Source organism: Carassius gibelio, chromosome B15 (genome assembly GCF_023724105.1).
Source record: "Carassius gibelio isolate Cgi1373 ecotype wild population from Czech Republic chromosome B15, carGib1.2-hapl.c, whole genome shotgun sequence".
NCBI lineage: Eukaryota > Metazoa > Chordata > Actinopteri > Cypriniformes > Cyprinidae > Carassius > Carassius gibelio.
The window spans coordinates 17,577,772-17,604,849 of record NC_068410.1 but is presented as its reverse complement, the minus strand read 5'-3'; the positions used below and the strand labels follow the sequence as shown (position 1 = coordinate 17,604,849).

Genomic DNA, 27,078 nt, shown 5'->3' with positions numbered 1-27,078 from the left:
ACAGCACAAAACGATCCTAAACAGAGTCTACTATCATCATTTCTGCTCAAACTTGACTTTTATGTGAAATGTAGTAAAAGTGAAAGACGCTGAGTGTCATTATGATGATGAGGTAGAAGAATTTTCCTCTTCGTGGGTGTAAACAGAGATAATTTGGTGTAAAGCATACAGTATATGGCGTAGAGACAGAGGGGGAGTCTGAACATCCATATATGGGCATGCCATCAACTTTCTCTCCCTATTGGCTACTAGCGGTTTGCAGCTGCTTGTCAACAAAATGGCCTTCCTCAATTTCTTTTCGAGGACCTACTAACTATTTCTGTTTTAGTGAAATAGTATTGAAACTTTGGTTGAACAATAGAGACGATCGTTTTTTCTTAGAACACAGTATTTACCAACATATTTCTGTGTTCACAATAGGCATATATCGTTGCCAAAGCCAGATCAATATTGGGATTTTTGCTTCATTCTCGAGTTAGCTCACAAATGCTAACAGTCTACCTCTAAACGTTTATCGGCCTCAACTTTCATCTCAGATTGATTTATAATCACGCAGAGAAATTTGGAGGATAGTTGGCCTAAAGTTAACAATATAGCCACTTTTTTGCTACAAATATAAAGCTGTTGGAACGACACCATCGGAGATTTGGTCTCACAAGAAGGTAAGCAGAGAAATAATTCCAGCAGAGCTGCTACTGTTTTAGTTTGGGATATTATTTATTGTTGATGATGACAACAAGTGGAAATGTTTTAGAACGTTTCATATAATCAAAAATGTATTTTGATGCTAAAGTGGCACTGAACTTGTACTGTGTATTGCAAAAATATGCCAAGTTACGAAAATGTAATACACCGCAAGCTAAGCTTTCCACTTGATGAAGACAGCTTAGCTAACCGAGCTAAACATATGCTAATTACACACTGGCGCAGATATAAAACAATAACAATAAAATGCATTCACTTTAGTTGAGAATATAGTAGTGTTAGTTATATTGCTACCGATTATTTGAGTTGACATGATTGTTAATTAAAACTAAAGCAGATAAGTTCCCTCGCTTTTTATATGTTATAAAGCTGGCTAACAATTTGCAGTAGCCAGTTAGCTGAGAAGCTTTTAACTGCCTCGAGTCGAATGAATCCCAAACGCTTTCGACTCTTTACTGTTTTCAATTAGTGTTAATTGAAAGTAAAGTAAAGTACTGAAGATGGCAAGCGATTAAGTCAAGGCCTGTTTTTGTACAGTCTGTGGTTAAGACAAGCCATGGATTAACTTGAAGAGTAGGCCTGGTGAACAGGAGCGCTGGAAAAAGGAAAAAAACACTTACAGACGCAACAGCATAATCCACTTATTTATCATGAACGTATACTTGCATATTAAATTAAGTATATAGTATCTTCCTGTTTGGACTGGGGTATTTGCGAGGGTGATCATATTCTTGGGAATATTTGTTGTTCTAATTTTGTAATTTGCTCTTGGTGATCGTAATACTGTCGACTTTTAGGACTTTATAAAAGCACTTTGTGGTCATATTACCATTTAAACGGTCAAAAACGATTTCACACTGTTGTAATGGTGCACAAAGTCTGTCCTGTGTTGTTTGACTCCTGAGTTATCGTCTCGTGGACTGACTTGTTTAACAAGTCCTTTAACATTTTGTTGGCTAATTATCTGCAAGCTTACTGGAGTCATCCAATCTTTCTGTTCTTTGTCACAATAATGAGAGATTTTTATCAGTTCTCAATAGTTAGATTTTCCTGATGATAGTTTATTTATACACATGAATGCACACATACTAGTAGTATTTACTATATGATATATTGTTGGACAATCAATATCAGGTCAACTTTCATAGAAGGCATCTAGTGGCATCTTTCAAATGCAATATAAAACGTTTTTAGAATGCATTGCAGCATTATAGAAGGCTATACTCATTAGTGTTTTGATTGGTTTTGCAAGGTTTAAAAAAATTGCATACAATGTGACTATATAAACAATGCTTTTTATACTCCTTTTAGTTTGCTGCAACCATTGTCATGTTTGTTTATTTAAGGCATATTGTGTCTCAATGTAATGTGTTTGATTATAAGGAGTCCTTAAATGTAATACTGGTCCTCCTCTGCCTGTGCATTGTCTCTGTTCTCAAAGGTTTGGCTGGTGCACTTCATGAGACTTTATAAACTGGTGTGCTGATTTATTTGCCACAGAAATAGTGGATTTTGTTGCAGATCATTGTGGCCACCCAGAATGAAAAGACCAACTTAAACTGATTATATAATTGTGAACAACATGTGTTGGCATGTTCTCATTTTATAAAGGGTTTTGGTGTTATTTAACATAACCACACATAACAAAAGCTTTTAGACTAACTCAATATTAAAGGCAAAATTCCTGAATCGGCACTTTTTAATGATCAAAGAATGGCTCCTTGTAGAGATTACACAAGCACCTTTAGTAGCATGACAATGTCTGTTCCTGTTAGCTGGGATGACTAGTCAATTTAATTGACTACTAAAATCCATTGACATTTGTATCAGTCATTAAATGAATAGAATTGATTGTAGTCTGTCAGCCCAGTCTTATCATTCGTCTTCCTGAGGGCTGTTTCATAAAACAAGTTTACCAAATTAGCCAGGCTCATTTCAGTTAGTCGGACTTATTTCACTTGATTTGGTTTCATAAAGCAAGATTACCATAGCTCAAGTTCAGTCACTCTGGCAACTTATGCTGGGAAACTAACCTGGTCCGGGCCAGGGTAAGCTGAGATCCTTAACACCGAACAATAGGAATGCATTGATATTACGACACTGACACTCTCACATACAATTATTTGATGTTATCAGTCCAAAAATAAAAGTATACAGAAAATGCAACTTGCATCAAATAAAAATATATGGGCTAGGCTACAACCAACTGTATTTAATTTATTGTGCACAAGATTTAATGACTTTGTTTTAAGATATTAAACATTTTAACATACTGCTACATGTGCATTCAGTTGATAAGCAGGTTCTAGCCATGCAATCTTTCTCTCTGGTTTTATGACCGCTGTACATTATGGTCATTAGGAGAAAATTTAAACATTACAATATAAAGTTTCTCTTTAAAGCATTAACAATTAATGAATTAAAATTTAAATAAATAATATAAAACAGACTATATTTTATCTAAGAGGAATACACGTTTAAGGAGTCCTATAATGCTTTTTCAACTTAAGTTTGTCTGTAATGTTGCTGTTCGAGCATAAATAGATCTGCAAAGTTACAAGTCCACTTCAAAAGGAGATATTTTATTTAACAGAAATCACTTTTCAGAAACTACAACGAATGGCTTGTTTCGACTACAACACATATTTTCCGGGATTTGTAATATCACAAATATCTACAAATGGCATGAGATCATGAGACCTGGTTGAGCAGCACTAGAGAAGGCAATGAGTGTCATCACTATGTTGGAGACAGAGTACCGGTAGCTTTCCCAAGGCAGACGAACTTGGAGTAAACATCAGTTTACAAATGGTGCATTAATAATTAACAATTAATAATAAAAAAAATTAAAAATTAAAAAATTAAACAATAATCGGGCCCTATAATATGATGTTCTTATTTTTTCTGGTAATCAGAAGTCGGCACAAAACATTAATTTAATTTGTCCTAATCAAATGAAAATTAAACCCTCAAAGTGCTAGGTTTACTGTTAGAATTAAAGAAAACTAATGTGATTATTCCTTTAAAAATAAAGATTTATTAATCTGCAATAGCAGTAGTAGCATTAAGGCTTCTAAATTGTAATATTTTCTGAAGTTTCTTAACGTTAAACTATACTTTCATTTTGAAGGGCTGCCGTGAGGAACTTGCAGCTGGTGTGAATGTAATATGATGGTAGTTTTCTCAAAAGAAATGGGAAAATCCTATGAAGTGAATCTCAGAACTGCTGGAGATGATATTTGTGTATTCATACTATCATAGTGAGACAGCAGAAGCTGAAAACAACGCAAGCATCATCCGTGCTTTAGTATTTGTGTAAGTTGCATTAGTGAACAAAATCTGCCATTCATTCATTGATTGTGGAAATCATGGTGCCTTATGCGTGGTATCAAATACTTTTGCAGATATATAGCATTTCACCTGAGCATTGCGTATCACGCGTATGGCTTTGTTCTTGGTTCTCATCAACAGCATCTCTGCCATGAAATAATGGCAGGCTTTCCGTTCATCGCACAAGGTAAATAAGGGTGACATCTACTGGAGAAGAGTAATGATGAGAGTCACGTTAATCAGATCTGGTTTTAAATGTGTGCTGAAATATAATACCGGAAAATATGGATTCGTGGTTTTTGAGAATGGATATCAAATCGACGTCATAATAATAATAATAATAAAAAAAAGATAAATCGGAAAAATAGATATTTTTTGCCCAGCCCTACTGATTAGGGCTGTATTAGCTAGCTTACAGTTACTGCAATCATAAAAATACAATTATATAGGATTAAAATTCTACATTTAATGTCCAACAACAAATATTTTAGCAGAATGCATATTTTATTCAGAATTATTGTGCTGTTATTCTATTGCGTTTGTTTAGCGTGCATGCGCGCCACAGCGCTTGTTCAATCATGTAAGCCTCACCCACTCCACCAGCAAAATTGATATATTACAGATGAAAAATATACCTGTGACGTGTCAGTTATGCATCGCAAATATTCATTGTTTGCCATGGTGGATCGATTTGATCCATGATCGACATTAAGGGTTGCTTAAGAATAAGCGTGAACATCAAATTATCCTGACTCATTGAAGCTGGATTGAATCTCACAATTAGTGAGATTGCTTAAACTTAAATTGTCATTTATGAACTGCTTTAGTCCCGATTGATTTGTTAGGTAGTTTCAAGTCAGGTTTGGAATTTAATCCCTGCTTTTCTCAGCGTCTTTTATGAAACAGCCCCCTGGACTTGTACAGTAGATGGTAGTAACCTTTTCCAACATGATTTTTCAAATTTATGAAAAATAACTTACCGGTAATATAGGCCTATATTTAGATATAGCATGAAATCCATGCCAGTATTTCAGAGAGAGCAAACAATTGTGTGTAATGTTTTATGTGAAGATCACACTCTTGATTTGAGGAGCAATTGTAGGCGTTAAAACTAACATTAAAAATAAAAGGTTGATTCTCCCTTTTCAGAATTGTATTGTTTTTGACAAAATGTTTAGCTTATGTTCTAGAGTGAGAGAGTTTTAGTGATTTTAAGTAGGGCTGCAACTAACGATTATTTTGATAATCGATTAATCTGTCGATTATTTTTACGATTAATCGATTAATCGGTTTATGTACTTATATTTTAGTTTTTTCCATTTTTTCCCCAAGTAAATTATTAATAAAAGGTCTTTATCATTCAGCATAGATTTTTAAGAGATTTTAACCATTTTGCATTGTCATATCCTCATCAAAAATATACCTGGAGTTGTTTTATTATGTTAGTAATCCTTTGTCGAACTCTTCTGCAATCAAAACACTGACCCATACTCTAGCAAAATTCACAAGGAGATTTCAAATATTGTTTTCACCATGGCAGTCCTTAGAGCTCCTAAAGTAGTTTAACATCCCAAACAAAGCTTAAGGAATCTTTGAGAACATATTTTCACGAAGTATAAGGATAAAACAGAATAAAATTGCAGTGCATTGTATTTTATTATTTACTGGGAAAAAGCTTTATAGCTTATGCTGTGAAATTGTAAACAATCCTTCGAAAAAAAATGGCATGAAACCTGAATGGAACTCACAATTTAAAGTAAAATCCATCAGAAGGTTGTCCAGAAAAAAAAAAAAATTGGGACACACAAAAAACCTTCTGAAAATTAAAAATTTACCTCTCTCATTCAGTCATAATTAGGCTGCAAGTCTGAATTATGAACTGGTAAACGACAAACTGATCACATAACATGTTTGTAAAGCTTTAAATGTTAACTGTTAAAAAGCAATGTTATCAGCTTTTACGACTAAACATTTGAAAACAACCTTGTACTGGAGAATCTGCACAAATAAAATTCTTAGGGGCCGTTCACATATCGCACCTAAAAACGCGTGGAAAACGCTAGTCGCGCCGCTTTCTCCTCCTTTCCAAAGCGCTCGGGCAGAAGCGCCCCTGAGGCGTCTGCCTTTGCTAAGCAACCATGACGTGCTCTCTCCATGACGTGCCCTCTCCATGAAGACCCGGAAATTTCAGCAAAGGATAAATGGATGCGGTGTGGACGCGCCTGGAAAAACGGGCGCATCGCACCGCGTGCGTGTCGCGACCGCGTCGCTTCCATTATGAGAGTGCATACTGCGCGCCTACATAGGAAATAACGAACTTGAGCACGCAAAAGACACGATATGTGAACGGCCCCTTAAACAGTTCAGTAGTGCAGAGTTTACAGGTTACTCTTCATTTTGAAGGCTCAAAGTAAAGTACTCCCACTTCCCGCTGAATGCTGCAGAGACGCTGTTCGGGAAGCACGTGACATAAAACGAGGCCAGCTATTGGCTATTCGCTACTTCACCTGCTGTACTGGCTGAGTAAAACCTCCGGTGGCTCATTACTGCCACACTTTGGTCACCGCAGATTTGAAATATGCACGAAATGAGCCGCTTATGGCAAATAAAATTTATTTAGCGACGAATCGATTACTAAATTAGTTGACAACTATTTTAATAATCGATTTTAATCGATTAAATCGATTCGTTGTTTCAGCTCTAATTTTAAGGTTTTTAATTAATTGTATAAAATCTCAATCAATGGGCTGGTTGTAAAAAGCTGTGACACAAAAACTTGGCAAAATGGCAAAAAGACAACCCAGGACCCTCGATTTTCAACACAATGTCATAGATAAGATATCTCAAAGCTGCTCAATACAATATGTATCGTTTTGGAAAAACAATGGGTGTGTTCACATTTATTTAAGATGATTCATCACTCTTATGACTTCATCAGTAGGGAGGACTTTCTTATTTATTGCTGTGCTTCTAAATATGACATTTTAACATAGTTACATGAATGCAGTGAAACTAAGTCTTGCCTCTTTCTTTTAGTCCTTAGATGGAGTAATCTGTCCGGCTGGAGCCTGCAGACCTGAAAAGTGAGAATGCATGGTGATTTGCAGAGTTGCTGCCCAGCATAGAGGCAGGTATGCTCCCAATGGGCTCACAATGAACCGTGACACCTTTTCCCACATCCGGCTGTGGTGCCCACGCCCCTTTGGCACCTACTCCCAGAATAAGCCATACAGCAATGGTACAATCTGCAACAGAACAACTACTACCCACTGCAAGGCTGATGATTCGGGGCTTACAACCATAGAGACCCATGGAGTCAGTGATGAGCAGGATGAGGATGTTGGCACTGAAAACACACCACCAGATGCTCCATCTACCCTTCTGGCTCCACCACTACCTGCTTCACCCTCTCCAACTTCACAGATGGAGGATGGCAGGGTACTGCTTGATACCTGGTATGTCATCAAACCAGGCAACACCAAGGAGAAAATTGCCTTCTTTGTAGCTCACCAGTGTAATGGTGCTGGAATTCCCAGGCCTAGTGCCATGAAAGTCAAGGGAAACTGGGCTACTGATTGTACCAAGGCCAAGCGGCGGCGGCGCTGTTCCTCTTATGACCCTCCCACTAGAGCTCAAAATGTTGTCGTTGATGTACCCACAGAATCCAGTTCAATCGAGGATAGTGTTGGAGTGAGTGAGACAGATTTGCTTTCTGTGGCCGAAATGGTGGCTCTTGTAGAACAGCGTACAGCCTTGGCGCTTCAAGGGATGGTAGCGGAGGGACAAACTAGTCCTTATACGGTCCATCAGAAACCTATTGTAATCCTTTCAGAGACCCCTTCATCTGCACCAGCTTCTCAAAGTGACTTTGACCTGCAGCAGCAACAGCAGGAATCCCGGCGGGTCGCTCAGGCTGTTGCACAGTTTGAATCTCGGCAGCAGAATCTCGACAGTACAACTTTGCAGCCTGAGCTGAATGGAATGGATCACATTCAGACAGGTGATTCTGTGGGTGGCACTCCAAGTCATGGACGAGGGGAAGTACGGATTGCTTTCCGGGTGTCAAGTCTGGACCCTCGCACTCAGTCTGAGCCTGTTGGTCGGCCCAAATGCATGTTTATGAGTTGTGGAGTTGGAGGGGGGCAAGCAGGAACCAGGAGCAAAGAAAAGATCACTTGTGACCTCTACCAGTTGGTCAGTCCATCATCTCGAGATCCAGGTGCCCTCCTGGCTGGCTCCCCAAAAGCTGATCCCCTCGGAGAAGGCATCACTGACAGGCCATCCTCCACAACCCCAGATCCTAACCAAGACCCTGCCTCAGGAGAGAAGGCAGCCATTGCTCGAGAGCGGGTGACTGGTTTCCACGTTGAGGTTGTGGTCACAGGTGCAGTAGACCAATGTGTCTTCTATGGGAAGGACAGCACAGAGAATGTTCAAGAAGAGACTGTTTGTTTTGCTATCCCCAATGGGGCTAATTCAACTGATGCCTCAGAGGACCCGCCTCCTGGCCAGCTGTTCTTTCTGCAGTCACCAGCTACTGAAGATGAGAGTTGCTCATCGGTAAACAGTGGGATGCGGTCTTTAGACTGTGCAAACAACAATGGGCCAGTGGGGGCTAACATAGAGAGGCCAGATTCCCCACTGGCAACTGTGGATGATTGTTCTGATCCTCCTTTGTGCCGTCTCTACCGCCATGTCTCCCATGACTTCCTTGAGATTCGCTTTCAGATCCAGCGGCTTCTGGAGCCACGGCAATACATGCTCTTGCTTCCAGACCACATCATGGTCAATATCTTCAGCTACCTGCCCACCCGATCGCTAGCGGCCCTCAAATGCACCTGCCATGACTTCAAGACTCTGATCGACACTTACGGCGTGCGTGCTACAGACTCTCGCTGGAATCAGGATCCACTGTACCGTGACGACCCCTGCAAGCAGTGCAAGCGGCAATATGAGCGGGGGGATGTGTCGCTCTGCCGCTGGCACCCTAAACCTTACCACCACGACTTGCCTTATGGACGCTCCTACTGGATGTGTTGTCGGCGCACCGATAAGGACACACCTGGCTGTCGAGTTGGGCTACACGATAACAACTGGGTACAGCCATGCGAGCTGGTTCAGGTCCGCGCCAAAAGAGACGATGGGAGGTAAAGGAGAATGTAAGGGGATTTTCATTTCTCTCCGTTTTCACTCTACTGAAATCTCATGCCACTGTACTATTTATGGTTGAGCTCACCTCTTCTATCATAGCTTATTAACCTTGCTATCATTGTCAGTATCATTTCTTATCAGTGCACCATAGTTAATTCTCAGTCCTGCACAGACTGCAAGATGTTCTGAAATTTGAGAGCCAGTGCTGGTTAAATAAGGTAGTCTTGCTGCATGGGACTAGTCTGTGCATTGTACTTCTGAACTGGTTAGAAATTCTTCTGTCAATCTTGGAAGACCAGCTCTGATTCTGACCCCAACCTTGCAAAAACCCTGCAGGCTAGACACAGGACTTGCGATTATAACTTAAGGGGTTGTTGTCGAGTTTAATTTGCTGTCCCTTTGGTCAAAAGCACGCAAATGATGTCACTTTACAAATCCCCCGATGTCACTTTGTAATCAACCGTTTGACTGCTTGTTGGATTTTTCGGTTTTGTGTGTGAATGTGAGTGAGTCTTTGTTGTTTTTGGAGTTCATTTTCTCCCCTTCAAATTGATTTATGAAATTAATCTTTATTTCTTGACCAAACCTTTTCTGTGACCTATGTCTTTGCCTGCCAGGCTGTCTGTGTGCTTGTTGGCAAAGGCAGCTTTTGCCAAAGCAGTAATTAGCTTCATGTGGCTGAAAGAAAAGTAACTAAGAACAGGACAACTCAAAACCTGATTCTAGCCTTAACCCTGTTCGTTCTGCTCATTCCACCAGTCTGTGAAATCTTACAAACAGAAACAATGATGCTGATCCCTCTGGTTTGGGAGACTGTCATAGGTTTCGCTGCAATCTGCTTTTGGGAATCCTTGCCTCTAAAGTGAATAAAAGTTATTTAAAACTGGAGTCTGTGCTGTTCCTGTTCATGTGTTTTAGAATTGCAACAGTCAAATATTTGTAATGGTAAAGTTATCTTGTCACATTAAGGCATTGTTTTTTTATTATTATTATTCGTTGGTGTGAATAAGATGAATAAAAGGTGCTCTGTGGAACTCTGTCCTCTATCACCATCTGTTGAATTTAAAACTGCACATTAATTGTGGAGCTCTGTTTGCTGTGCTAATAATTATTGGCATTGTTAATTTTTACCATAGTGCACCTTTTATATGAAGGCTATACAGTAGTATATATATATATATATATATAAAAACAACATCATCATAATTAATAATAAAAAAGCGTATTATGGATTAAATGCTGCATGTTTGTAAAAATCCATCAAGATTTTTTAGCTTTTCATTGACTAGATTTGTATGGATCATTTGTGGACTATCAGCTGTTTGGACTTTCATTCTTACAGCACACTTTTGCTAACAATCAATTGATAACAACTAATGTAAAGGTAAAATTCTCCAAATCTGTTTAAATGAATTTGAAGGCCTGAGAGTGCGTACATTAATTTATTTTTTATATATTCATTTTTGGGTAAACCATTCCATTCCTTTTTTTAACGCATGGTATCACGTAGTCATTGATTAACAGATTCTGTAGACTAGAATTTAAATCTAGTGTTCCCATCCCTGTAGTTCTCCCAGCAGTACACACTTTGGATGTCTTCTTGTCTGACACACTCACTTCAAAGGGTTTCAGACTGATTAGGCGAAACAGATGTTTGATTAGGGAGACTCTTGATCCCAAGACAAGGGTTGGGAAACACTGATTTATAAGCTATGATCATTGTTTTGCCCTCACGCATAATAACCCCAAAAATAAACAGCCACAGACATCATTATCAGAGCATTAGCATTGACTATATACTTCCACAGTGGGTCTTCACTTATGTCAGGTAACTGTTTTGATGCTTCAGTCACTTCCTCCTCCGTGGGCTCTGGAGCCTGAGTATCACTTATGCCACAAAACCAGCCAATAATCTTCCTCATTATGGATCGGTCACCACGTTCAACTACGTCAAAGAGAAAATAATCAAAATGTGTATCATTACGCACAGAAGTAAGTTTGACCTACACCAGAGGTGTCCAATCCTGCTTCTGAAGGGCCAAGGATTCTGCAAAGTTTACCTCTAACCTGCCCAACACGCTTGCCTGGAAATGTGTAGTAATCCTTAAGAATTTAATTAGATGATTCAGTTGTTTAATTAGTATTGGTGCTAAACTCTGCATGATGGTGGCCCCTCCAGGTATGGGATTGGACACCTCTGACCTACACATACAAATATACATTTTATCTACAATTCTATTCAAAAACAATCTTACGTTGATCCTCCTCAGTTACGACCTCTTCCTTTTCATCAGCCTCTCTTCGAGCTTTTCGTCCTCGTTCCTCCTCTTCGCAGTCCAGATCGACCCTTTCTTCTTTAGAATGGCGTAAGGAAAAGACAAGTCGATAGAGCTTGACAAAGAGAAAAAGGTCTTATAAATGTTATAAATACAGAGAAGTATTCAAGTAGCTTCAGCAGTAGCTAAAACCTTACATGTTTGTCCTCTATGGGAGGAGTGTTGTAGCTTACAAAAAGCACTAGGATCGCAGTGCAGAAGAAGAGCAGCACTGCAAAGTAAAGGTAATGAACTCCACATATGAGTTTTGGGCAGTTGGAGGGAATAAGGCAGGTTCCTGAGCCATATGCAAACTCGGGTACCATACGACACAGACCCATAACCAGTCCTCCCATCAGACCCCAGAAGGCTCCCTAAGGAGCGATAAGTGAAGATGCAAGCTTTTAGTAAATTTGTGTTGTGATGTGGCATTAAACAAAGAATAAATATGTTTAAAGCAGTTACTTACTGCCTCATTGACCCTCTTCATAAAAATGGCAAGGAAGAAGACTGCTGCAATAGGTGGAGCTAAGAAACTAGTCACAGATTGAATATAATCAAACAGCTGTCCGCTCTGGGCTGCCTGGACAACTGGGATCCAACAAATGCTAATGACGACAATGCAGAGTATCCACACCCTGTCAAACAAGTTAATACATATGACGTCAGGACCACTGCTGGCCAAATGGGTGCCCTAAGCAAAATAGTATCGCCCCTCCTTCAAAAAAAATAAAAATAAAAAAATAAATTCTAATATAAGGCCTCAAAATACAACTTGTATTATTGTATTAAAATTGTATTATTTATAAATTACAATTGTAGCTCTAGACAATTACCTATGGCTATGATTTTATTAATACATTTGTCTGATTGATTTTATAGTCTTAAGCACTCAGAAATCCCACAAAATAAAATTTAGCTGTTTAACTATAATAAAACCATGGTTAATTTTGGTAAGGGTTGTGATGTCCACATGTTTTTGTTGAAGAAATTAAAGAGGCTGTAGCATTTCTATCGCAAAAGGGCGGCCAAAAATTTAAGTTATATTAAAAATTAAATTAAATTTAAAATTATTTAGTGGATATTTGAATTTCCATCAATGGATTGTAAGCAGATTTTGCTCAATTAAATTGACCACAAATGTAAACAGGTTATGAACTGCCATGAGAGTAACAAAAATAGAACAGTTGCTTGATGCAAGTTATGTATACAAATTCTAATTATTTTCTGAACAATTTTTTTTCACAGTTCCTCAAAAAAATCATTCACTGTAACGTTATAATTAGAACAAGAATTGGTAAATTCAGAAACAGTTTGATGCCATTTGTACTATAAGATAAACAGTATACCTCAACACTCTTTTATAAGCAGGAATTAGTTGTGAACATACCATATTATTAAAGATATAAATTGAAAGGTTACAAACCTTCCTACAATCATGAGCTCTTTATCTCTAGCCTGAGGCCGAATACGAGTCCAAATGTCCATGGTAAACAAGGTGCTACTGCTGTTAAAGATTGAGGCTAGTGAGCTCATGAGAGCTGCCAACATGACTGCCAGCATTAAACCTCTGAGACCTGATTAGGAATTGATTAAAGGAGAAAGAAAATAGACAGACAATTAATTACATTCATTTGTGTAGGGGATACTATCAGTTTAAAAACACTGGAAAAATAAATCAAGTTGTTTACCTGTTGGCATTATAGAAACCACTAATTTGGGGTAGGCAATGTTGGAGCAGCCAACTTCTGTGCCGCACACTTTCTTACAGATGCTTGGCTCCACACAACCTACTTCATCTAAGAATTAAATAAATAAACGATAACTGGTATTCTTTGATAAAGATTGTAATTATAAAGATATTTCATATTAAATATGTTCAAAATAAATTGCATACCAGGGTAAAGCACTCTGCTGATCATGCCTGGAAACACCATGAGAAACATAGGGAGAAGTTTGAGGTACCCACACAATATACATCCGGCCTTTACATGCGTCAGACTACGGGCAGCCAAACAGCGCTGCACAATTACCTGTAGAATACATAATGTCATGTGAACAATTAAGCAAGGATGATGGCAGAGTTATATATAAATATATATAGCACTGTACAGGTGCATCTCAATAGATTAGAATGTTGCAGAGAAGTTCATTTCAGTAATTCAACTAAAATTGTGAAACTTGTGTATTAAATAAATTCAATGCACACAGACTAAAGTAGTTTAAGTCTTTGGTTCTTTTAATTGTGATGATTTTGGCTCACATTTAACAAAAACACACAAATTTCAACAAATTAGAATATGGTGACATGCCAATCAGTTAATCAACTCAAAACACCTGCAAATATTTCCTGAGTCTTCAAAATGGTCTCTCAGTTTGGTTCACTAGGCTACACAATCATGGGGAAGACTGCTGATCTGACAGTTGTCCAGAAGACAATCATTGACACCCTACACAAGGAGGGTAAGCCACAAACATTCATTGCCAAAGAAGCTGGCTGTTCACAGAAAATGCACAACCAACCGAGAGAACCGCAGCCTTATGAGGATTGTCAAGCAAAATTTATTCAAGAATTTGAGTGGACTCCACAAGAAATGGACTGAGGTTGGGATCAAGGCATACAGACGTGTCAAGGAATTTGGCTACAGTTGTTGTATTCCCCTGGTTAAGCCACTCCTGAACCACAGACAACATCAGAGGCATCTTAACTGGGCTAAGGAGAAGAAGAACTGGACTGTTGCCCAGTGGTCCAAAGTCCTCTTTTCATATGTGAGCAAGTTTTGTATTTCATTTGGAAACCAAGGTCTTAGAGTCTGGAGGAAGGGGGGAGAAGCTCATAGCCCAAGTTGCTTAAAGTCCAGTGTTAAGTTCCCACAGTCTGTGATGATGTGGGGTGCAATGTCATCTGCTGGTGTTGGTCCATTGTGTTTTTTGAAAACCAAATTCAATGCACCCGTGTACCAAGAAATTTGGAGCACTTCATGCTTCCTTCTGCTAACCAACTTTTTTAAGATGCTGATTTCATTTTCCAGCAGGATTTGGTACCTGCCCACACTGCCAAAAGTTGGTTAAATAACCATGGTGTTGGTGTGCTTGACTGGCCGGCAAACTCACCAGACCTGAACCCCACAGAGACTATAGGCTATTGTCAAGAGGAAAACGAGAAACAAGAGACCAAAAAATACAGATGAGCTGAAGGCCACTGCCAAAGAAACCTGGGCTTCTATACCACCTCAGCAGTGCCACAAACTGATCACCTCCATGCCACGCTGAATTGAGACAGTAATTAAAGCAAAAGGATCCCCTACCAAGTATTGAGTATATGTACTTTCCAGAAGGCCAACCATTCACTAACAATGTTTTTTTGGTCTTAAGAAGTATTCTAATTGGTTGAGTAAATTGGTGGGTTTTTGTTAAATGTGAGCCAAAATCATCACAATTAAAAGAACCAAAGACTTAAACTACTTCAGTATGTGTGCATTGAATTTATTTATTACACAAGTTTCAGAATTTGAGTTTAATTACTGAAATGAACTTTTCCATGACATTCTAATTAATCAAGATGCACCTGTATATTCAGTATATATGCATACATTGTTTTATATATATTTATCCTTAAAATGTCCTGTCCTTACCTGATCAGTACACCAGTACCAGCTACCAATAATTGCAATGCCAAATAACACACCGGGCCATGGCAGGTCCCCAGTCGTGGGATCTCTAAGTAAATGAAAGGCATCCTCACGTGGTGTGTAACATTGCTCAGAAATGTTCAAACTCCTCTGAGATGGCAAAGATAAACTATATTTATCCAGTAAAGCATTGTATCCTCCAACTTCATAGAAGGCTATTAACAAATGGGGGACAACACAAGTAGCAGTTTATTATATAGTAGTTCATTTGTATGGACAAGTTATTTACACAAATATTTGTACATTTTTGTTTCTTTGTTAATGTAAAAAAAAAAAAAACTTTTGCACATTCATTATGTACAGTATGATTTTGAGACAAAAGTCTGACCACATTCCCCAGGTGTGCTGTCAGTTGTGTCTGCTCGCCTATCCAAATAAATGACTATTATTTCATTCCCTTTACCTAGTTCATAAGTGTGGACTGAATACAGATGCAATATATGCAAAATATTCAACCTTTAGCTGAACAGTCATTTCTTTTCACCCTAAAACACAGTGCAATGCACAATTAAAAATAAGGATAAAACATTAAAAAATTTAAACAAATTAGCTCATAGTTAACTTAGTAAAATAAACAAATAAGAAGCGCATGTGCTGTCTCATTATATTGTGACATATGTAAGCTGTCATTAAACTGTGAATAATGATGAGACAATGCATTTGGATAAGCAGTTGGTACATACAGAATCCCATTAGGACGAAGGCTCCAGCAATGATTACAAAGGTTTGGACAGTGTCTGTATACATCAATGCAGCCAGTCCTCCTACAGAGACATTGCATGTCAAATTTGAATGCATTACAATATTATTTGTTTCAAAAAGGCTATTTAATATCTATAATATATTGTCTGTCCAAAGCTGATTGTTTTCTAATGATTATAAGCATTCATATAGTTCAAACAATAGAATAATGTCACGGTCATGGGTTTGTTTCCCGAGAAATGCATGATCTGACGAAATCTTTGTCTTCAATATTTTAAGCTTTAAAGTTGTAAAAAAGTTGTTTAAAAATGTAGATTGGATGAGACTGATCAGTATCTGATTTTACCTGTGACTGTATAGAGTGCTGTAATGCAGAGCAGGGCAATCACTGCAACATAGATATTCCAGCCAAGAGCCTGCTGTATAAAAACAGCTCCTGAGAACATGTCAACCTGTGTTCAGTGAGAGATTCACAGAGGGAGTGAATCGGTGCCCTTTTTGCATGTAGCAAAGCGCATATTATGATTCTTTAGTGTTTTATATTATCAAGACGTGTTTATACTTACGGAAATCTTTGTGAAGATGTAAAGGAACAGTGAAATGACAGAGAGATACAAGCTAATTCTAGATCCTCCAAATCTTTTCTTGAGGTACCGAGGCATCGTAATCACCTTTTGTAAAAAAAAAAAGAAAAGAAAAAGAAATTCACTCATATTATTCAAATGAACATTTTTTATCTAAAATATCACTTAAAAAAAAAAAAAAAAAAAAAATTACATACCCCTGCAGTTAAATAAACAGGGACAAACACCCAGCCCAGCAACAAAACAATAAATAATGCCTGTGGAACAGAAATGTTTGAAATGAATAATGGAATCAAAATCTGATCTGAACTTTACCAATGACAAAACACAATATTTATTTCTCGCTCTCTCTCTCGCTCTCTCTATATATATAATAGAGCTTACATTCCATTCGAAACCACCGACAGCTATTCCACTTGCAGCTGCTGTTCCTGCAAGACCAACAAAATGACCACTTCCAATGTTGCTCGCAAAAAGAGAAGTTCCCACCTGTGTGTGTGGTGTGAGAGAAATACATACATAGAAGTAGAAAGCTTTAAAATAAGCATTGAAATCTTTAGATAGAGTCACAACATTTATTTTCATGTAAATAGTGACAACATTTAAAAACGACTAATCTGTAAAAAAAAAAATAATAATAAAAAAAAAAAAATTGTTTTTAATTAAATTTATCATTGTTGTGGGTAACGCATTACAAGTAACGCGAGTTACGTAATCAGATAACTTTTTTCAAGTAACTAGTAAAGTAACGCATTACTTTTTCATTTACAATTAAATATCTGAGTTACTTTTTCAAAAAAGGGGGGATAAATATTGGGATGTCCATATTGGGATAAATCGGAAGTACAGAGGCACTGTCTGAACATGATGTTCTAGACTAAATGTGAACATGCATTAATTCATCCCACTTGAAAAAAAACAAACAAACAAAAAACTGATTTAGTATTCATCAAAATGAATTAAAACAGTTTAATGCAAACTCAGAATATGACAAAAACCTGCAATAATTAAATATGTTAAATAAAACAAATGTATTTAATCCCATTTTATTAACTAATGTCTTTGTGGCTTACCTTTGGTGATCCAGTTCAACCATATAAATTAGCAAAAATGACTTTAGATAAACTAACAATTGTGCTTCAATTTATTTTATTTGTTTTATTGCTGAAGAGTTCTCCTGTGTTCTACTGTAAATATGTGAATTTACTTTTCTTTCAGCTTGAGGTTTATTCATTACAGTTTTTGTCATGAAAGAGCTTTTATATTTAATATAAAAATAAGTTCTTATATTAAAAACACTCAAGCCCTGCTCATATTTCAAAAGTAATGCAAAAGTAACGAAACATTACTTTTCATAAAAAGTTACTAAGTAACGTAATTATTTTCGTTTTTAGGGAGTATCGCAAAACTGTAATGCATTACTTTTAAAAGTAACTTTCCCCAACACTGCTTATAATTATTAAAATTTTATATTTAATACTCACAGGCCACCATACCATGGTCCGACCTGCAAGAAAGTAGCCGCCTACTGTGCCACGATTAGTCCTAAATGTAGACTGAGATAAAAAAAAGATAACATTTTTTTACTACATTATACACAAATTAAAAATGTAGTTCTTTTAACAGACATATAATTTTTTTTAAATGTTAAAACACACAAGAACAAACTTTTACTAACCCAAATTCCTACTGCAATAACCACCATGAAATAGCCAACGATTACACTGATGTCAGCTGGATTGTTGATGGTTATGTGTTTCGCTGTAGTGTTTTCCATTTTTGAAGTCAGACAGACACGATGCTGATATCATTTATGAGATGACAATACCTGAAGCATCCAACAGATAAGGCACTTGAGGAGGAAAACATTTCTTCATACAGGATTTGAGGGTAAAATCCATGATCTTTGCCCACATGCCAAAAAAGCTGATGAAGGAATATTATTAACAATAATTAACTTATTACTAGCCACTAAAAGAATTTAAATGCTAAACTTAAACCTTAACTAATGCTGTGGTACTTCTAGTAGAAAACAAAACAGTATAGTGCTTACATTTTAAAACTTTAATTACAGAATTTTATGATAAAAAAGCATATGAAAAAGTATTTAAAAAATTCAAAAGAGAAAGAAACACCCATGAGCACTGTTCAAAATGTCATCATAAAAAAATTACAATTAATTAAAGTATTTTCATTAATAACATCATTTTATTGTGTTTATTTCTTATGTATTAAAATAGACTTACGAAACTTTTGCCTTTGCCTTATTACAGTATTATACAAGCATAATTAGAGTAACTGGCTAAATTATGTCATAAAACATTATTTTGCAGTTTTTCTTTATGCTGATATAAGAAGAATAGCTTTTTCTTTTTATAAATGAACATGTCTGTTTCTCACAAAATCCTAAAATTATGTTCCCAACAGTACATTTCTAACCATATTTGGAAATAACTAAGGGTGGGGTGGGGGGGACTCTTTCATGGATGATGAGCTTGTGAATGCATCAGCTCTGTCACTAAGGTCTGGTTAATAATCCTGAACTTTGGTATGTGACAATATAACTATTTCACTGCTTTTCAAATGCAACAACAACTCGCTTATATTTGCAGGACAAGCAACAAAGAAACTTCTGTTCAATTTATTTAATGTAAACCAGAGCACAGACTTTTCATTCAGAGAATGTTCAATATTTGACAATTGTAGGTCTTTAAAAACAAACAGACCTGTTTGACATCAGATGAAAATACAGAGTCCTTTTGTCTCTGCGAAAATGTTACTGTAAGACAAAATTACAATAACTGAAAATAAAATGAAAACAATCATACAAAAAGCAGTCATTTGGTTTCTATTGCGAGTCTATGCTTTAAAACATTTCAGATGACCAGCTAAACCCAAAAAGATGCATTTAAAGCACAACAGATATGTAAACTGATCCACTTTATTGAGGGCAAGCTGAAGTCCATTACAACAATGTGCAGAAAATCAATCACTGTCATCATTAACCCTTCCAGAGGTGTCCAAATTCAAGAGGACCCCACAAAAATCACACAAGATACTAAAGGACTATAACATGGATTATGTATGTTAAGACTCATGTTTTGTTGCATTATTGTTCAATGTTAGTTCAGTAATATGAGATAAAAAGACAATTTCAGAAAGAGAAAGTGTGTCTCTTTATTTCAAAAGAATTTCTGGCATCAAATAAGCATGAATTTGGGACAGTTCTAGTAAATGCATTTGTGATTTACGGGTTAATTTAAATACAGTAGGGTTTGCAACATTAAATCTGAATAGCAACATCATTTAGAATTACATGATGTTGTTCATCAGCGGTTATTATCTGGGTCTATGTTATCACATTAGTGATTGCATGACACAAAACAATATCACAATTTGCAACATATGTTGAAAAAAAAAATAGAAATGGAAATTGTAGTCAATGGGAAATCTGCTCCTTTATTAAATGTAATAAAATGCGTGTGGTTTCGAATGTGCATGCTTACATAACACTCTTAACAGACTTCATGTGTGCTAGCAATCATCTCCAAGATCAAATTTCAGACTGGCTAGAGCAACATGATTTTTTTTCTTCTTCTCCAAGCATTTATTTAATCTCATATCTTCTGAATACATATCTTATAATTTGATCTTTAAATGTATTTCCACTGTAGTTACCCATAACCAAATAATAATAAAAAAAAATCATCCACCTCAAATGAATTGTATACATTTATTAATCACATTATGCAAATTTCATTCACATGATGGTTTTTCCATCCACCATTTTATTTTATTATATTTTCATGCAAATTTTGGGATACAGTATAGAAATGCTAGTTGAACGAAAACCTGGATGAATCAAATGTTGCTGCTTGACAGCAGTTGAAAATAAGTGTAATTTGAAACCACTGTAATCATTAAAAAAATGTAATAAAAGATTGGAAGCTTCAATTTGAAGAGATCCCATATTAAGCTATGACTTTATCAACCGCTGTTATGGTAGAAATCCAGATGTTTTAATGTGTGTAAAACTACATTCAGCATCATAGCAATAACTTTAACCAAAAAGGTTCAAATGAACATCAATGATTTTTTTCCTGATTGAGTCAAGCTTGTGTATAACTTGTTTTTGCTGTGATTCGAACAGTTTTATTATTTAACAGGACGATAACATTTCTAAGTTCAAATTTGGGAATCAAAACATTCTAAAATCATATCCAAATGTTATGTATATTTTCTGTCAATACTTCGTAAACAAAAACTTCCATTCTGCTTGCAGAAGTGAAATAATTTCAAAACATCTAGACATCATCCAAGAGTAATAATGTAAAAGTAGGTGCATGAATGTTTCCAAAATGCCCATAAGTTTCACTGAAAAAAAATAAAAAATAAAAATTCACACTTCCTGATTTGTCCTGTCAATCCGCATGATTCTGCATGACCGTGTCGGTCGTTTCTCTTTCCCCCGTTTCTGTTGGGCAGCACGAAGACGTGCTAAAATGTGTTTTTTTGGGAACTTCAGTGTGGTACATCCAAACTGGCTAACTCCTCCTGTTTCCCCTGGTAATTTCTCCCGCCTTTGGACCCAGCTTCGCCAGCCAGGTTTCCAGCAGTAGACGCTATCATAAAATCTCGATCCATTCTCACCACCCAACACATATATCCTGCGTTTCCATCTAGCCACACCTCCAGCTGCAATCCGCCTTGGCAGGCCAGGAAAAACCACCGGACTAGGCGCACGGTCACTACCACCACCCCCTCTCTCTACTCCAACAGCCACCTCCCGTTCTACTCCTGATCCTCTTCCTTCTCGGAAGAACAACACACGTCCTGTGGCATCTAGTGGTTCAGCCTGGGTGTAGTTGCCATTGAGGAACTTGGCGGCATCACGCAAGTAACCACCAATTGCACAAACGCCGCCACGTACTGCCACGCCTCCAGCCAGGCAGGTGGCGCCAGAGTCTAGGGCGACGCGGCTCCAAGTATTTGTAACTGTATGGTATATAAGCACGCCAGCATGCACCACAGCCCTGCTCTGCTCCAGTGTGGTACCACCAAGCAAGTAGAGACGACAGCGGAGGGCAGCGCAGGCAAAAGAACGCAATGGCAATGGTAAACGAGGTCCTGATGCCCAGGTCAGTGTGTTAAGGTCAAATCTTTCAGATGTGTCCAGAAAGGCTGCTCGGTTACAGCCACCAAGAGCGTATAAAAAACCTCCGCAGCCAAGAAGACCTAACATTGCACGTGGTTCAGCCATCAATGGCTGTACAATCCAACGGTTTAGCACGACATCGTACTCATGAAGTGCTGAGGAGACCTCAGAACTCCGCAGGATGCCTCCCGCCACAAAGAGTCGACTTCCAACAGCAGTGCAGCCAGGACAAAGCAGCGAGCCCAAGGCTGCCAGCTTCTCCCACTTTCCTGTACGAGGGTCGAAGCAATCCACTGTGAAGTCCCTTTCCTGTAAAGACTCATTCTCTCTTGGCTTAAGGTCTACACAGACTATTTTCTTCTCATACATGCCTTCTCGAGGCCTTAATGGTCCTCCCATGCCCTCTGTACTGGCTCGAAGTCCAAGTTCTTGGTTCATTCGGTGGCTCTCTTCAGGGCCGAAAAGACCGGGGCGTAAATGGCGTAACAAATTGGGCATGTGACTGTAGCGATCAGCCGGCTGGTTTTCTGCCCAGCGCCTTGCTGCATCATATACTTCAGTCTCAGACTCCACACCCAATCGATCCGACTCCAACAAGCTGCCAAGAGTTCCTGGGTCCAACAGGAGGAAATCTCGCTGCCGGGCTACTCGAGGGAAATGCTGGCCCACCAGTCTCAAAGAAGCCCGAAGAAGCAGCTGGTCATGATGTGAACGAGCCAGAGAGTACATTCCCAGGCAATTCTCCACAGACAGGTGTTCAAAAAGGAATCTAACAAACAGGAAAATAAAATGTGAGCATCAGCAAGACAAGATACAAAGTAGAACAATTACAATAGGATCACATCTACATTTTACCTAGAGCAAAGGTCCTGCAAGGGCATCACTTGAAGACGATTGGCTGCTACAAACAAGTCCTCTGCTGTATCAAGACTAAGACCTGCTTCTCCTGTATACACAAAGTGGATAACGGTCTCCATAACAGAAGGTGTCACCTCCTCCAGTCGGATCTCAGTAAGACGAGACTCTACGAGAGGGCTGGTAAACATGGCACGAAAATATGGACTGACTGCTGCTAAAAGAACTCTGAAAAAAGAAAAACAGCAGACGTCAAAACAGAACAGTTTTTTTTATGTTACGTGCTGCTGAAGAAACACTTCTATATTATCAATGTAAAAAACAATTTTGCTGCTTTTTTGATGGATAGAAATTTCTAAAGAAAAATGTTTATTTAAAATAAAAGTCTTTCGTAACATCATAAATGTCTTTTTTGTCACTTTTGATAAATTGAATGCATCCTTGCTGAATAAAAGCAATTTGTTAAAAAAAAACATCTTACAAACTGAATGGTACTGTATATCATTCATTATACTGAAATACATATAATTATAATCTTCTTCATTATTTAATATTCATTATGCAGTTTAATAGCTGGGGCCATTAGACTGAAATATTTGAAAGTATTCATGTTCTGAAAAAACATTTTTTTACATTCAATATTACAACCAGATAACCTTAAAAGCTGAAACCATAAAACCTACCTGTGACACATAAACTTTTTTCCCTCCACCACAAGCGTGACATCACACAACTGCTGAGCATCAAGCAGCTGTTTTAACCCTGAATGAGAATGCAAAGAGAAAAAACTAAGTTGTTAAAAAGGTGGCTAAATGATTAATCTATGTTCTAATCACAGTTACATTAACATTTAGAAAATGCTTTTATCCAATGGAAGCAAATTAAAATCAACAAAACAATAAGTTTTATGACAAGTCTCAGTTAGCCTAATGCAGTACACGTAGCAAGGTGTTTTTTTTTATTATATAAATTAAAAGAAAACACATAGAATAGAAAAAGAATAGAGCAAGCTAGTGTTAGAGGCCTTCTTTTACCTTTTTGTAACTTGTATAATAAATGAAAATAAAACAATACAAATAGAATACAAAAAGAATAGAGAAGCTAGTTCGTTTTTTTTTTTTTTAAGAACAGAATTAGAATAGAGAGTGCTAGAGATAGAGGGTCAAAAAAAGATGGAAGAGATGTGTTTTTAGTCGATTCTTGAAGATGGCTAAGGACTAAGGCTGCTCGAAACAACTTGGGCAGGTCATTCCACCAAGAGGAAACGTAATGTAAAAGTCTGTCAAAGTGAATTTGTGACTCTTTGGGATGGCACAATAAAGCGACGTTCATTTGCTGAACATAAGCTTCTAGAGGGCACTTAAGTCTGAAGTAATGAATTTAGGTAAAGGGGTGCAGAGCCAGTGGTGGTTTTGTAGGCAAACATCACTGCCTTGAATCTTATGTGAGCAGCTATCGTTGGATCATAAGGATGGAATGAGAGGTAGAGCTAAGTATCATCAGCATATCAGTGATATGAAAAGCTATGTTTCTGAATGCCATGTAGACAGAGAAGAAAGGTGGTCCAAGAACTGAGCCCTGAGGCACCCCAGTAGTTAGATGTTGCAACTTGGACACCTCACCCTTCACCTCATGAATGTTACATAGACATATTTGATAAATGTAATGTTGTTTCATTGTTTTTGAAGTACTGAAAAGTTTTTGTTTACTTCTTATCGCAGATCTGTAGGGCTTAAAGGGAACTAAATAAAATGCAATGCAATTCTAATCTGATTATTTTTAATTATAATTTAAATTACACCTTTATTTGAATAGTTACAAAATGTTAAATTTTTCTTCATTTTACATTTGAGCTTTTCTTTTCTTTTTTTTTATCAAACATAAAACTTTATTTTAAGGAATCCCATTGTCCAACAATCAATGATCAAAACTACAACCATTGTCTCACCCTGAGTTACATATTCCCCCAAGGGAGTAGAGTAGTCATCAGGAAAATCCTCTTCCTCTGAGTCACTATCCGAGAGAGGCTCTCCACCACCTCTATCTGCATCCTGCCATGGCTGTGGTCGCCAGGTAACTGCACCACCTCTGACAGTATTCATCTGTGGCAAGTTAATTTAAAAATACATTGTTTATAACATGTCATTTATAAAATGCTCATATAGTGACAGTATAATGCTGTGATCACATTTATAGATTCTAGGGCTGAACTGAACATCCATACACACATAATGTGTGGAAATTCACCTGCAGAGTTAAAGTCCGGCCACTCAAAATGATCAATTCAAAGTATATGACTGGAAACTGCAATCCAGGGCAGTCTCTCTGACTGAAACATACATCTGAGAGCTACAAAATGACTAAGCAAAACAGAGTAAAGGAACGCCAAAATAATTTATCATTGATGACTAGATAATCAAATGAACAGTTTACAATTTACACATGTAAACTGTTTTAATTAATTTCTTTTGACTTCCTAGACCTTTTCCAGGCCTACTGACCTTGACCACAGAAAGGGGCATTATTCACAAGTTGTTTCTTATAATATTCAAAGGCTAAATTTGAAACATTAAAGTGAGATAAAAATAAAAAAAAGACAACATAGCTTATACTTCTGTGTGACAGAAAGAGAAGGCCAGTACTCAGCAGGTTTTCTGAGGCCTTGTATGGGAGTGCCTCGGATAGCTTACATCTAACAGTCTAACCCTTACATGTATGGCATAACCTCAGCTGTTACTTTTCATCAAAAACACCATATATTAATGAACAATAAAGATAGAAAACCTATTTTAGTACATATAAATAAAATACAGAATAAGAACAGCTGGTATATTTCAGGATTTCAAAGATATTTAAGGAACTCTCTGTATAAGCAGTAACATTGATTGAACACAAATAGAAACAATAATATTTCCTTTTAAAATATGCTCACTCCAGACATTTCTGAGACTTTCTTATGAGGTTTATGGACAGGGTATATTTTTATTTATTTAACAATGCTATATCCAGGATTCTTCCCTCATCATAACATTTCCCAAAAGCCATTTGTTGATCAGAATATTAGTAATGGGATTGCCAAAGTAACCCGATTCTTCATGCACCCTATGAATATAAATATTAATACTACACTGCAAAACGAAATTGGTACTCCACCCAAATACAATAACAGCCGAACAGAGCATAAAACTCTTGCCCAATAAAATCGTTTAATTTTTTCTTTTTTAAATATTACCATGAGAGGTGAAGCTTTCTATCAGAGAGTGTGAGAGTTGACCCCAGCGGTACAAATCTGGGTGATAGATGCTCTCTTAATTCTTGGGATGTCTGGAGTTCGATTTTGTGTATCAAGAATTTCAGGGCGCCACGATGAAACAGACGGCCCGTTTACAACGCCTTGACCTTCCTGGGTAGTTTCAGCGCAACTTGATCGGCTCATTACGGTGTGTTGTCCATCCTTAGCATATGAGCACAAAAATATACACGAGCGCCTGATACATCCACACTGTCGAGCACGGCTCCATGCAGACTATTAAAGGGCTAGTAATCCGGACTGGCCCAGAGAATACGCAGTCCTGGGGGAAACAAGTGATTGTTTGATCAGTAATGTCAACTATTGCTCACAAGTGCCAACATTGCTCCATGATTGGAGGCGAAGCAAGCTGAGGGGTTTTCTGTCACTTGCCGGAACAACACACTAAACTTCCGCTTTGCTCATTGACCAATTTACCGGATGTGACGGATATTTACTTCCGTTTCCGAGAACTTTGAATTTGTGACTCCCAAAGCCGAAGAAATTCATTTCAATTCATTCATTGATTAACTGATTATATCCATGCAGTGAAATCTTACGACGAAGATTTTGACTTGATCAAATAAATACTTGAATATTTATTTATTCACTCGTATTTAGTGACAATTCTGAAACTACTGATAATGTATTTTGTATGTAGGCTATGCTGCATTATGGCTTGATATTTACGAAGTTTCCTCACCTTAAAATGTATTGTTCCAAGGACATTGTTAATGGACGTGTTGTGTGCAATAAACAGAAAAAAGAAGAAAAAGAAAATATGTCTTTGTAGTAAATAATATCTTTATTCTGAGAGTGAAACCTAGGATTTGTGTATTTCACAATGACTTTCTTTTACAAAAGATGATGAAAAATAAAAATGCAAATAAATCTTTTTAGCCATAATAAAATATTACATTTATTTAATCAATTTATTTAATTGATTAAATTAATTAATTTTATTACCCTACGTAAAAACATAATGTTCTTGCCAAACTGGTCGTACAAACGGTTCAATAATACAAGAAAAGTCTTATGTATTTCTGTATGATTACCAAAACTAATTTCCACCGAAATACACGAATGAATCATATCAGCATGTGTGCGAGGAGACGGATGCGGTGAAGGAGGAGAAGGGGGAGGATAATAAGGCGATCTGCGCAGTGTTGCCAACTTAGCGACTTTGTTGCTAGATTTAGCGACTTTTCAGACCCTTTGAGGGGGGGGTGAAATGCTATTTCATGCATACTGAGTTTTTTACATTATTAAAGAGTCGGATTCCCATGCTAAACATGGACAA

At 37.3% G+C, this 27,078-nt stretch overlaps 3 protein-coding genes across 3 annotated transcripts; 1 reads left to right on the top strand and 2 right to left on the bottom strand.

The window, feature by feature from the left end:
- The first annotated feature begins 244 nt into the window (after nt 1–244).
- Nucleotides 245–10,074, top strand: LOC127972363 (F-box only protein 46). The gene is made up of 2 exons (XM_052575811.1): nt 245–662; nt 7,072–10,074. The coding sequence occupies exon 2, from the start codon at nt 7,129–7,131 to the stop codon at nt 9,184–9,186; it is 2,058 nt and encodes a 685-aa protein (XP_052431771.1). The 5' UTR covers nt 245–662; nt 7,072–7,128; the 3' UTR covers nt 9,187–10,074.
- A 541-nt stretch (nt 10,075–10,615) lies between these two features.
- On the bottom strand, nt 10,616–18,325 carry slc5a2 (solute carrier family 5 member 2). The gene is made up of 15 exons (XM_052575813.1): nt 18,158–18,325; nt 17,964–18,035; nt 16,864–16,968; nt 16,677–16,736; nt 16,462–16,566; nt 16,242–16,347; nt 15,877–15,957; nt 15,137–15,348; nt 13,399–13,534; nt 13,193–13,300; nt 12,928–13,078; nt 11,971–12,139; nt 11,660–11,875; nt 11,442–11,577; nt 10,616–11,131 (listed from the first exon to the last, which is right to left on the bottom strand). The coding sequence occupies exons 1-15, from the start codon at nt 18,254–18,256 to the stop codon at nt 10,917–10,919; spliced, it is 1,971 nt and encodes a 656-aa protein (XP_052431773.1). The 5' UTR covers nt 18,257–18,325; the 3' UTR covers nt 10,616–10,916.
- Nucleotides 18,326–19,105: 780 nt separating this feature from the next.
- Nucleotides 19,106–26,233, bottom strand: LOC127972365 (kelch-like protein 17). The gene is made up of 5 exons (XM_052575812.1): nt 25,722–26,233; nt 24,438–24,591; nt 23,173–23,251; nt 22,490–22,717; nt 19,106–22,403 (listed from the first exon to the last, which is right to left on the bottom strand). The coding sequence occupies exons 1-5, from the start codon at nt 25,722–25,724 to the stop codon at nt 20,879–20,881; spliced, it is 1,989 nt and encodes a 662-aa protein (XP_052431772.1). The 5' UTR covers nt 25,725–26,233; the 3' UTR covers nt 19,106–20,878.
- Between the last annotated feature and the right edge of the window lie 845 nt (nt 26,234–27,078).

Bases quoted from the DNA above. Each gene is read 5' to 3' on its own strand.
- LOC127972363 (XM_052575811.1), top strand. From the start codon at position 7,129: ATGGTGATTTGCAGAGTTGCTGCCCAGCATAGAGGCAGGTATGCTCCC.
- slc5a2 (XM_052575813.1), bottom strand. From the start codon at position 18,256: ATGGAAAACACTACAGCGAAACACATAACCATCAACAATCCAGCTGAC. The intron at 13,301-13,398 runs GTATGCAATTTA...TTTAATTCTTAG, and splicing joins CAGCAGAGTGCTTTACCCTG to ATGAAGTAGGTTGTGTGGAG. The intron at 13,079-13,192 runs GTAAACAACTTG...ATTCCTAATCAG, and splicing joins GGTTTCTATAATGCCAACAG to GTCTCAGAGGTTTAATGCTG.
- LOC127972365 (XM_052575812.1), bottom strand. The intron at 23,252-24,437 runs GTGAGACAATGG...ATTCTCATTCAG, and splicing joins GGGGGAATATGTAACTCAGG to GGTTAAAACAGCTGCTTGAT. The intron at 22,718-23,172 runs GTAGGTTTTATG...TTCTTTTTTCAG, and splicing joins AAAAAGTTTATGTGTCACAG to AGTTCTTTTAGCAGCAGTCA.